This window comes from Diadema antillarum, unplaced genomic scaffold (genome assembly GCF_040938485.1).
Source record: "Diadema antillarum isolate AM-2024a unplaced genomic scaffold, OU_Dant_1.0 seq00000877_RagTag, whole genome shotgun sequence".
NCBI classification, from domain to species: Eukaryota; Metazoa; Echinodermata; class Echinoidea; order Diadematoida; family Diadematidae; genus Diadema; species Diadema antillarum.
The window spans coordinates 205460-217892 of record NW_027271741.1 but is presented as its reverse complement, the minus strand read 5'-3'; the positions used below and the strand labels follow the sequence as shown (position 1 = coordinate 217892).

Sequence of the window (12433 nt, the reverse complement as noted above, 5' to 3'; positions counted from 1 at the left end):
TAAACATCATGGCACTGTAGTAGTTCCTCTGTAAATATTGGAGTTGGTTCCCACATTACAGTAGACACAGTATTTAATGTTGTTTGGCAGAAGTACTGCTATTGATGTGAGTCAACACCACTGTGTGTAATGTGCCAAGTAGAATCTTATCTTGCTCCACCTGATATATATCTATGTGCCCAGTCTCATTGTAAAACTTTTGTTTGCTTTTTTTTCTCTTTCTGCAGGCACTGAAATATGGCATCCAGATTGCACAAAAGGCAGAGTAAGTTTACAAATGAGGCCATTATTTTCATGTGGTATTACCTGGGTTCAGGAACTTAGTAAGAACAATATGAGGCAAGATATAGATTGCTGTGGATCAGAAGAACATATTCTTTTGTTGTAAGATAATATGATGATGTCACTGATATACAGTACATAGTTGTATCTTATATGATATGTTGATATTCATAAATTTGCATATACATATGTAGTATAGACAGATGAATGAACTAAGATAATTGTTCATTCTCAATTGAAATGTCACCATTAATAGTTGTACATGTATAATATGAAGTATCGAATTACATACAGTTGCATATAGAGACAGATGAATGGCTTATGGCATTCTATCATAATCAGATGAAATATCACAGTTGAGATAGTGGAAAACGAGAAATTTTTGCAGCATGAAACTTTTGCGAATTGGGGCTGACAGCCTTTTTCTCCGGCATGAAATTTTTGCAAATTGCCAGTGGCGTTCAAAGCTGATTGTGTAAGCAAAACTGAGGGTTCGTGTTCATTTAACTTTCGCAAATCCTAGCTCCTTGCTAAAGTTGCGAAAGTTTCATGCATGGGAAAATTTCTTGTTTTACAGTGGGCAATATATATAGCACATATGTGTAGATGTATCATATACAAACATTTGCATATTGAGACTGAGTAATGATACAGTTGTAGATAGATAGATAGATAGATAGATAGATAGATAGATAGATAGATAGATAGATAGAAGGATGGATGGATGGATAGATAGATAGATAGATAGATAGATAGATAGATAGATTGCTAGAGAGATAAATATGTACATACAATGTAAAAACAAAGATGCAGATGTAAGATAATTTTATGAACATATAATGCCAGCAACAACAAAGTGTAAGCTTCTGCTATTTTGGGGGATGAATTTCATAGGTTGGCCAAAAAGGACGGCAGTGCAATTATACTCAAAGTTCACATTGCTCCTGCTAATTTGACCATGTGTATCATCCTTATGAGGTGTCTTTTTTTATATGTTATTTGTTTGTTTCTTTCATAATTTGCGGCCCACCAGTCACTAGGTTTCTTTCCGTCACGCATCAAAGAAAATGCCCTGCTCTACGATTACAACCGAATTAAGTCACAGGTAAGTGACCAAGCAAGCCACGATTTCTTTGCAAGTTTATTGTGCAAAATTGAACTGCTGCAGTTGGAAAAAAATGCAGCGTAGATCTCTACGAGCAAGCATTTATATAGTCTACCAAAATATGATAATGAAGTGTGTGTGTATATAAATGATGTCTCAAAGAAAATGCAAATTGCACCATGGGTGTATGCAAGGGGGGGTCGGGAGGGTCGTACGACCCCCCCAAATTTTCAAAAGGTCCACTTTTTGTAAAAGACATTTTTGTTTATTGAGGGCTTTTTACTCTATATAGGCCTACAACAGGAAAAAAAAGTAACCAGGTGGTGCCAGCAAATTGTCAAAAACCTCGTAAATTTCATAACTTAGTTTTAATATGCCATAATTTACCTTATTTCTAAGCTGCACAGCCATGCCGAAAAAGTCACTTTTGTATGCACCAAATTGCCCCATTTTAAGATATAAAATTCAAAAACTCCCTACCGTGGAAGGGGGGACACCCCCCTCCCACACCCTCCCCCCGCTCGGTCGCTCCGCTCCCTCGCAAAGGTAAAGGTCCAAAAATTTGGGTTACGACCCCCCCAGAAAAAATCCTGGATACACCCCTGTGCACTGCAGACTCCTGGATTCTCTTCTGCATTATAGAGTGGGACTAATTATGTAATGATTTGGCTGCATACATCAGAAGCAAGACTCTCCAAAATTACTGATTTGTTTAATTATGCAAATCTTGTTACAACAGGCCAGGACTAGAAGCAGGAATTTGGTATTCTGTTAAGATACTCCCTTGTTTGCTGATTAAGGAAACATGGTTTTATTTTAGTCTTACATAAGAATTCCTTCAAGTATTGATTGTCAAGTTTGCTTGATCTCTTCCAAGACCAATAAGATCAGAGCACTACGAAATTTACGAATTCTGTGCAGTCTCATAGCAGTAGTTATACCTCATTTCTGCTCATTATGCAAGCACCAACACACATGTATTGCTTATCATTTGTGATATCAGCATAGTATGTCGAATTATATGTGTGTGCTTGTTTCTGTCTGTGTGTGTCAATGTGTTCCTGTGTTTTTTAATGTGTGTGTGTGTGTGTTTGTGTGTATGTACGTATGTGTGTTTGTGATATGAGCAGCCAGGTAAAAGAATCTTTGATGATCAGTTTCTTTTTGTTTCTCTACGACACTTTGATTACAGCAACAATAACAACTAAACAAGAGCAAACTTTACCAGTATTTTTCTCCTTCTTTCTACCACTTCCAGTCCACCCCAGCCTCGCCCACCCTGGCCCGGGGGCACTTCCACACCCCTTCCTTCCTATCATCCCCCTCCCGCCGCTCCTCCAACAGCCTTAGTCCGCAGAGCCCCGACTTCTCCCACAGCTACCTGTCTCCCTTCGCCCTCTCCTCCCTCTACCCTCAGCCCTGCCAGATCACTCCCGATGCCCCTGTCAGTCCGCACTTCCACAGACCAGGTGAGATGGTTATGATGATAAATGACATTAATAATGACATTAATAATGACAATGATAATGATAATGATGATGCTGATTCTTGATATAATATTTACTGTAATCATCATCATCATCATCATCATTATGATTGAAATAATGATGATGATGACGATGATGACGATGATGATAATGATGATTGTTATTGCCAATTACCATAAATGACAATTGATGATCTGATTGTTATTATGGTTATTTGATGTCAATTATGAATTTCAATGTTTCCATTATGAGCCTTCCACTCCAATATATTTTTTATTTTCAATCCTTTAAAGCAATGATATGAAAACTGATGAGTGATTTTCTCCAAATGCTTGTCATTACTTGGTGCATAATACATGTTATTCCTTTTTACAATTTTGATATGTTAAGGGTACAGCAGTGCAATTAATTGTTTTTAGTCCCAATTACAACCTCCATGAAATATTGTGTATGAAGTGTGATGAGTTACCAAATCTAGGTTGCAACAACAAAAAAAAAATCCAAATTTGTAGTCAGACATATTCATTTATGTGTGATTAAATCTGGTGGTCATGGAATTTCTTTAAAAAAAATCTTTGGAATTCTTCTAAAAAGAAGTGTACGTGAGGTGAAATGGAAATTAGGTGACAAAGTCTATACCTTCCATGTTGTATTTTCCGTTGTTTCCTGTGGACAAGTTTTCATTATTAATTGTCATTCCGACATTTTTACGGCAGTGTCTCCGTTGTATTTGATCAGGTTGCTTAAGGCCAGATCGATTTGATTATGTCTGTGCTATTCTGGTCTCACCCCATGGATAAAATGAAACGGTCATGTCCCCTCCCCGATGTTTTGTAGCAAATGTTTGATGGATGCAGTTTGGCTGCACTTTCTGCATCTGAATACACACCAGCGTAGTCTTTTAGCAGAGTGTAAGAATGATTGCCTCGGAATGACAATAATTTTTCAGGATCTAAACCCTGGCCACCGATGATATGTTGATATGAATGTTAAGTCTTTGAGATCGATGTTTTAACTTGCAACCAGTGCTTCAATGTGGGTTTTTTTCCAATTTATTCTTCGTTGTGTTGCTGTGTACTTATACTTTTTCCACCCTCCTTTTTTTTCCCCCCGAACACCACTGCAACTGTGAAATCTCGTCTCCCTCTCTCTCTCTCTGTGCATTGACGCCTTCTTCAATCACAGAATATGTAAACAATGGTAAAACATTGTTCTTTCCATTTGAGGCTTGCTTGTGCATTTGTGTTTACGAAAGTGGTGCATATGTATGTCTGGCTTTTTGGTGTAAATGTAGCTTGCTTCAGCTGCATGCACGCCTTTGTGTACCTTGGTATGTGGATGTCAGTGTCACCCTAGGCTCATGTAAGGAATGTGAGAATCAGTGCTACTGAGTAGACATCCCAATGTGTCGTATTTGCCCTTGAGGTTAAAAAAAAAAAGCTTTATTGTCTTGGGGTAAGACTAGTTGGGGAAAATGCAGATCGGCTTTCCTAGTCACTACTTTTGTGTGTGTGTTTTTTTTTTACTGCATTTCAGATCCCTTGATTAGGCAATGTCTCTTTTTGTCTTTGAATGAAATCTATGAATGATTTTCATTTAATTGATGTGAAAAAAAACAAAGATTTTTAAGAATCCCATCATGACCTACAAATATACGTAGTTCAGTTCAGTTTAGTTCAGTTCACTTTATTTTATTTAATCACAACAATTTGCTTCAGCAAAGCTGTTCTTAACTGCATACAATAATAGAGTAATTGACAAGAGTCAAGTAACAACATAGTAGTCCCATAATTATAATGATGGTAAAAGAGCACATACACTGCAACTGTACAAAGATATATTGTACAGAGTTCAACTGCACCTAGACCATTTAACCAGGGGCAGATCCAGGAATTCTATAAAGGAGAGGTGCCTTTACAAAATTAAAGGGGGGTGCACACCCTCCTCCATTTTTTCGTTTTACTTATTTTGTTTTAACAATAAGCACACAAAGGCTTAAGTACTATACATGTAGGTAGTTAAAGTGTGTGTAGATATTATCAACCGATACTCTCTACCATTATGAATGAAGTCTGTACTCACACCTTCATAGTTTATTTGTGAATTTTCTACCAACTTCTTTTACTTTTTTTGATGATTGTGACTCATCCAATTATTGATTGATATGATTATCAATCTTCTTACAAATGTTTTTTTTTGTTGTGTTACCTTTTTTTCTTGTTCATTTCTTTGAATTAAAAAAGATTGTTAAAAAGACACAAAGTGTTTTTTTTTCTCACATCTTTGGTTGAGTGTTATCATTATCAAAACTCTGTTGTGGTGATTTTAAATGTAAATGGAATAAGAAGAAAACGTTTTAGTGCTGTTATTTTTTCCAAGTCTTGCACGAAAAAGCAGTTGTCTGGAGATATTGTATGTGTCATCATCTCCACAATGATAATGTAGATTAACATTGTACTAACACAGCACAGTTTCATGCTTTACATGACTCAAATGCAAAATCTTGCTCTCATATTTTTTTACTAATTAATTTGAATGTTTACCATGGCAACCTTCTTGAATTGCTGTCTTGACACAAAATATGATTTCAAATGGTTATGCACCGTTTCCATATTTTGATTTGCTTTTTATGATGTTCTTGATTTGTACACTGTAGAGACAAATGAATTATGCATTATGCATTATGACAGTATGATTAAGAATTGATAGGGTTTTGGTATTTTGCTTTTCACTTCAAACTCTTTATGAGAAATGACTTTGACAGTGTAGGAAAGGGGGGCAGCATAATGGGTCCATTTTATGTAATGTAAGTACAAAATTGTATTCAAAATATATGGTGAACACAAAGAGGGATAATTTGAAAAGTTTAAATGCAAAAACAGATAAGCACCATTTTCAAAAGTTTTTTTTTTTAAAGCAAGATCATCATCATTAAATAGAAAAAAATATATGTATTTTCATTGTTACTACACTTGATACATGACAAGTAATATTTCTGAAGACACTATATGAGAATTATCACATACATTCTCATTATTTTCTTTGTTTTTTCAGCAGCTTCAATCTCAACTATCACAAGTTGATAAAAGTGGATGTATCTGTTTCAGCATTTACATTTTTCATTTCTGGTAAAGGAAGTGTATAGAGTTTTACAAAGTTTACATAGCTAGAGAGTGTTATGTTTGTGATTTATAGCTATTTGAGGTTCATGTAGTTGTTTTGTTTTTTTGGGGGGAATATTAACAAAAGATAGTATGATAAAGTTGTGAATCATCAAGAGAATCAATGCGGATGAAAGGAGCATGGCTATTAGCATGAAGATACATGTATGTATGACCTCGTCTATGAGTTGGACCTGCATCGTGGGAATAGCTACATGTAGCTACAACTTCAGTTTCTTTGCTTCTAGTGAATGTTATGTGTATGTATATGTATACCGCCCTCTACAGGTGAAGAGTTTTCATACTTGTCGCCCCCACGTTATGACCTTCCCCCAAAGAAACCGGGTAAGGCTCTCCGCGACGGAGACAGATCTTTTTTTTTTTTTTCTCAGCTCTGTTTGTGCATTGTGTCAGACTCAACTTCTGCATTTACCACAGCAAGATTCACAAGTGTTCTTTTTTTTTGTGCTGAGAAAATTTGAAGCCACACTAATCACTAATAATCGGTCAGACAATGCACTAATCAAAATGTTGTTTTGTCCACAAATGGGTCAGCAGCTTTTCCTTTATTAGCTCACAGATAGAAATCTCACCATGGTTTGTCCCATCTATATTGTAAAATTAAAATTTGGGAAGAATTGTGGACAGCTTCTGTGCCGATCTGTGTATTGTTATTGTGTTATGCAGTCCTTGATGCTGCAAATTCCATCGACTGCAAGCACATTAAGGCCAGTATAAAACTGATCCAATCATGTGATGTACCATCACATTACCTGTGTAGAGTCAGAGGTCATAAAAGGAAGAAAAAATGCTCATAAAGCTGACTTTGGCAAAATAACCTGACAGTGTACAGTTTTGTGGCATTCAATTCTGTTTTTTAATATTTGCCTTGTAATAAAGTAGGCCAAACTATAATCAACCTAAAGCTTAGCATCTGACAAATTCATATCTGCCAAACACCAAAAAGAAAAAAATACATATATTTTCCTGACATTATGGCCTTGTGATAACACATCAAATATATATTTGATGTAGCCCTTGGTGCTTTTATGCATCTAAAACACATAATTTTCTCCCCCATCTTGTAAGAAAAAATGTGACACATTTTTTTTTTTTTTACACCAAGTTTGTCACTACTTAAAACTGTTTGATTTATTGAACTAATCTGCATCTTCAGTTTCTTTTTTGTTGGTATTCTTAGCATTCTAGGTGTTCATTTTACCAATTATCCTATTTTAAGTGTATTAATTGGTTTGACATTTTTTTTATTTTGTTTATCCATTAATTCATCACTTCTGTTTGTGAGTGCATGAAGCACAATAAATAACTAGGACCATAGCATGCAATCGTCTGTCATGACTACGCACAATGCATTTGCGCCTCCAGAAGTAGAATATAATGTATATGTAAACTGAGAAAGAGCCTATAAATATGTCTTGTCCACTTCCAATAGAGTAAAAGACTGATTTAGATCATGTAGCCATCCTGAAATTCTTATATTTAAGGATTATGTCGATATTTACCACCTCTGATATGCTGGATGGATTTGGTGAAATGTATGTTTTCATTCTTCTCACAAATGAAGGACGAAATGTGTCCAGTATTTTTTCTGATTTTAAATTCATATACTTGTATTATGATTTTTTTTGGGGGGGGTGGGGGATGGCTGGATGGAGAAGGAATGAAGAATCTGTGGCACTTGTCGAGGGTATGTCATGATGATCAGCAAGTTTTAAAATATTGTATGGTGCAACAGCTAGTTGTAAACCACAGACCACTTAGGTAAAGATCAATCGGAAATCTTAACTAGACAGTGGTGTAAAACTATCCTATTCAGGTATAGTTGTTACAGGTTTAGACTTGTAAAGTTATGATATGTTTAACAAGTACGTCTCGTTCTAATTTAATACGTTTAAATCAGTATGTTTCACCTTGCTTAAGTTGCCTCAACTACGAAATGTATCTGTAATGCATGCCAACAAATGTTTCCATCTGCAACTCACGGTTTAACCCCTCCCCCTACACCCACCCCCTTGGTTGTAATCTTAGACCACGCACAGCGTTCCATTGCATGTTTTGGTTGGTTGTTTTGTTTTTACAAGACAGTCATGGAGCACACGCCAGTCATGTAAAGACAAACTGTGTTACAGTTTGGATATGTTGACCTTTTGGTACGCAATGCTATTGTAAACAAATTTCACATGACACTTCATGTGGCAGGGATGTACAAGTTTTCCCTCGTTTTGATTTCATGTTGTCGCTTGTGGGAGAAGCCTGTTGTTATGAAAAGTTGCTAGATTGCTTGTGACAGACGGCGACCCTTTATGACCTGCCAACATTCCTGGGATACTCTCAAAGCAGATTATGTTTTGCCACATAATTCTGCACACAGAATCAGACTTGAATGGATTAAAAATAAAACAACTTGTTTGATAAGAGGATTCGGAAAAATCTGGACTTCCAATCAATTATTGTTGTTGTTGTGTTTTTTTTTTTCTTTCTGAAGGAGCATCATATAAAACTTTCGTGCGCCATCCCCTATCATCTATTGGAGATCGTGGTATATTCTTTGAAAAATGTTGGGTTGAATCAAGAGTGAATAGCCACTGTAACAGACTTGATCCTTATAAACAGGCATTTCACAATGTCTCAATAGACATTACTGCTCCTATTCTAATTACCCAGTGTAACAACTATTATATACAATAATAACTCTTTTAAAAATATACTAACTTGTTTTCACACACAAAATATAATTATATTAAGTAGAAGAAAAATATTCCACATCCGATATGAATGGTAAGAAACAAAAAGAAAAAGACAGTTTGGAGCTAAAGCACACTGCAGGGTGTATTGTAAACAGTGAAAACATCTGCAATGGTGATTATCAGAATATTTCATTATACAAGTATTTCAACAAGTATGTACTGTAAAACATGATATATTTGCGGCATGAATTTTTCGCGAATTGGAGCCGACGGCCTTTTTTGCGGCATGAAATTTTTCGTGAACTGCCACTGGCATTAAATGCATATAGTGAAGACAAGAACTTTTGCGTACACTCTAATTTCGCGAATATTGGCACTCGCGAAATTAAAATACACGCGAACATTCCTCGTTTTACAGTAAACCATCATGTTTATGAAATTTTGCAGGACTTGCTCTTGGTGCTTAAGATTGTTTGTACTAGTTTGCATGGATGTGCTTTGTTCTTGCTAAGCCAATGATTTGCATGAGATGTTTATATATGAGATTGCAGCTTTTGTAAATTATGTCTACAGAAAAAAAAAATCATTGTAATTGCATAGTTACTCCTTTAAATGCAGTTTGCAGGTGGCTAATGCACTCGTATTAAACAAAAAATGAATGGAATAATTACATTATGAAATTATGTTACATTTAATTGATTGGCATATATACCTTTTATTGAAAATGTTCTCTTCACATATATGCTGTAAGTCATAGTGTCAGTGGCATAGCATTATATTCATTGATAAATAGAATAAGTGCATTCTGCCAATCAGAGCTCTCTCAAAAGTTTAAGGTGTAGTGCCAGAGGCACAAACCAACAAACAAATGGTGAAGGGATTACTGGGGGAAGATTTAGTGGTGTCATTGGGTTGCCATTTTAATTTTCAGTCTTTTCATGATGAGAGCATCAGGTTTTGGAAATCAAAATCATGTCCCCCTTTTGATTGAATTGATATCAAGCTGTTGAGGCAAAAAAAAAAATGCTACATTCATAAAATATGTGGTAATGTAGTCATTTTTAAATCCATGATGGGGATTTACTCATTATGGTAGAGTTAGGATGTAAGGTTTTATCTCCACCCTTGACTGGTGACAATGTGGTATCCTGTACAATGTATCAAGACTATTTTACAAAGACTTATGATGCAACCTGCTTTTGTATCACTTTTAAAAAAATCTCTGTGATCTGTCAGTTTTTAATGTCTTGCTCTGAATTTTGCACCAGTTGTCCAGGTTATAGCTTTATTCTATGCTGCAGAGATATATTTTGTGCTTATGTTTATCAAGAAAAGAGTATATCACTTGCATGCAACCAAAACTATTATTGTATGTGTATGTGTTATGTATTTGAAACCATGTGGATACATGTATATTTAACAGTGTTGTGCTATGCCACTACAGTGGCATGGCAAAGTACTTCTTGCCCCTGATAAAGGGTGTCCAAACAGGAAATTAATGTTACAAAGTGAATGAATCCGGCATTAACCTCCATCCTCCCCTCAATCTCCGGACAGGTGGTTACCGCCGGCGACCCCGCCCGCACAGTGCGTTCGATGCCCTCAAGCCAAAGATGAAGCCAGTGAAGGACGTTGCTCTGTCGGACGAACTTGTTAAGCAGTCCAAGTTCCCAGCAGCCAAGAAGCCAAATCCATCAGCACCTCCCAAGGTAGGCCCGGTGATGCGGGACCAGTAAGAGGCCCAACTGGGATGAGCTATGTATTGATTGGTGTATTCTTCACAGACATCATGTGGAGTCAATGATACAGTGCACATTTTTAGCACAAGATCTTGATGTTTAACAGTGAAGAAATAAATCAATGGCTGTAAAAGCTGAATGTTACTTTTGCCTACAGATGTATTTGTGAATAGGGAGGTCACAGACATTTTTGCAAGATGTTGTTTTCATGATTTGACATCAAGGCTATAATGTGCATTCATGCCTGTCAGTTCACTCCCCAAATTTAATGCGATCAAGATGTTTTTGTGTTTTGCAATGTTTGTGCAATGTTTTTGTGTGTAGTTGAATTCACGTCTCAACAGTGATATGTCCAATATTTGCCTAAATTAAACCCTTGTGAAAATAACAGCTTTTACAGTAGTATAGATTGCCTTGGAAAGTAGATGATGACATTAACCGTCTGTCGTTATTGTTATTTTCCACCAGATTGAGTCTGATATCTGGCCCGGTCCTCCAGCGTTGGCCAAATACCAGTATACGATGAGGAGCAAGTCAATGGGAGACTTACACGACAGTGATGAGGAGGAGGAGAGACAGATAGATGCTGAGGTGAGATATACGCACAGCCAAGAGGTAGATACAGGGAAATGGAGAGAGACATGTATAGAATCAGAGGCAGAAGGAGAGATATATATGGTAGATGCAAATACAGAGAGAGAAAGAGAGGGAGAGAGTCTAAGGGAATCACAGACAGGAAAAGAGATAGCTGGTAGAAAGAAATACAAAAAGAGAGAGAGGTAGATACAGGGAGATGGAGAGAGACATATATAGAATCAGAGGCAGAAGGAGAGATATATATGATAGATACAAATGCAGAGAGAGAGAGAGAGGTAGATACAGGGAGATGGAGAGAGACATATATAGAATCAAGAGGCAGAAGGAAAGATATATATGGTAGATACAAATACAGAGAGAGAGAGGTAGATACAGGGAGATGGAGAGAGACATATATAGAATCAGAGGCAGAAGGAGAGATATATATGGTAGATACAAATACAGAGAGAGACAGGTAGATACAGGGAGATGGAGAGAGACATATATAGAATCAGAGGCAGAAGGAGAGATATATATGGTAGATACAAATACAGAGAGAGAGAGAGAGAGGTAGATACAGGGAGATGGAGAGAGACATGTATAGAATCAGAGGCAGAAGGAGAGATATATATGGTAGATACAAATACAGAGAGAGAATCTTTTTTTTTTTCTTCTCACCATCCCTCTCTTATCTTTCCTCCTTGCAGGTCTCAAAAGTGGACTCGGCTTTGGGAAAAGAAATTTTGAAGGCGGAGCTGAAGCAGAGGAAAATTAGCAACCTGGACCCGAGGAGCGCGTCGAGGGCGCCGTCAGCCAACAAGGAACTTCCCACCGGTCCAAGGCATGACTCTTCCATGGATGCAGGTGAGGGAGAAGGTTTGCCCTTGTGAGATTCAGAATATCTCAGATGGATGATAAGGCTTTCTTGTTCTTCCAAGGAGTAAGGATGCAGATTTCAGATATTATGTAGATGGACTTTGACATGTCCAGTCCAGGAAATCAAGGGTGCTCAGCTATATCAGATGATCTTTGTTTGATCATTGTACAGGTCTTATTTTGTAGTCCTGTTGATGAAAACTGTTTAGTGGTGTCTCATGAAAGTAAAGCCTGAAGTACATCCCATCAAAATCTACCATTGATACTGATTTTTTCTTTCTTCAAAGCCACAATCGCAGAATCTTTTACTTTCAAACTGGTGGTCAGATGTAGGCAGATTTAATTCACAGCATAGCCAGCCTTCCTATCCTAGAACAGAGCTTTTCAATCATTGCTCTTGGCAAGGAGTTTGTGTATCAAACTGAGCCTTAGGTGGATCATAATTTAGCAACATCATATCACTCATCGGGGAGAGAAATTTGAGTTATTAGCTTTGTCA

The 12433-nt window shown here is 36.8% G+C and overlaps 1 protein-coding gene across 9 annotated transcripts in view; it reads left to right on the top strand.

The window, feature by feature from the left end:
* The window catches only part of LOC139740744 (actin-binding LIM protein 1-like), a 223497-nt gene that overhangs the window by 195192 nt on the left and 15872 nt on the right, over nucleotides 1-12433 (top strand). For 8 of the 9 annotated variants that reach the window (XM_071651317.1, XM_071651313.1, XM_071651315.1 and 5 more), the window contains 7 exons: nucleotides 228-265; nucleotides 1316-1387; nucleotides 2646-2856; nucleotides 6324-6380; nucleotides 10301-10452; nucleotides 10951-11073; nucleotides 11766-11922. In XM_071651317.1, coding sequence (XP_071507418.1) covers nucleotides 228-265; nucleotides 1316-1387; nucleotides 2646-2856; nucleotides 6324-6380; nucleotides 10301-10452; nucleotides 10951-11073; nucleotides 11766-11922 — 810 coding nt within the window. The remainder of the gene's footprint in view (nucleotides 1-227; nucleotides 266-1315; nucleotides 1388-2645; nucleotides 2857-6323; nucleotides 6381-10300; nucleotides 10453-10950; nucleotides 11074-11765; nucleotides 11923-12433) is intronic. The other variant, XM_071651314.1, reaches the window with a different exon arrangement.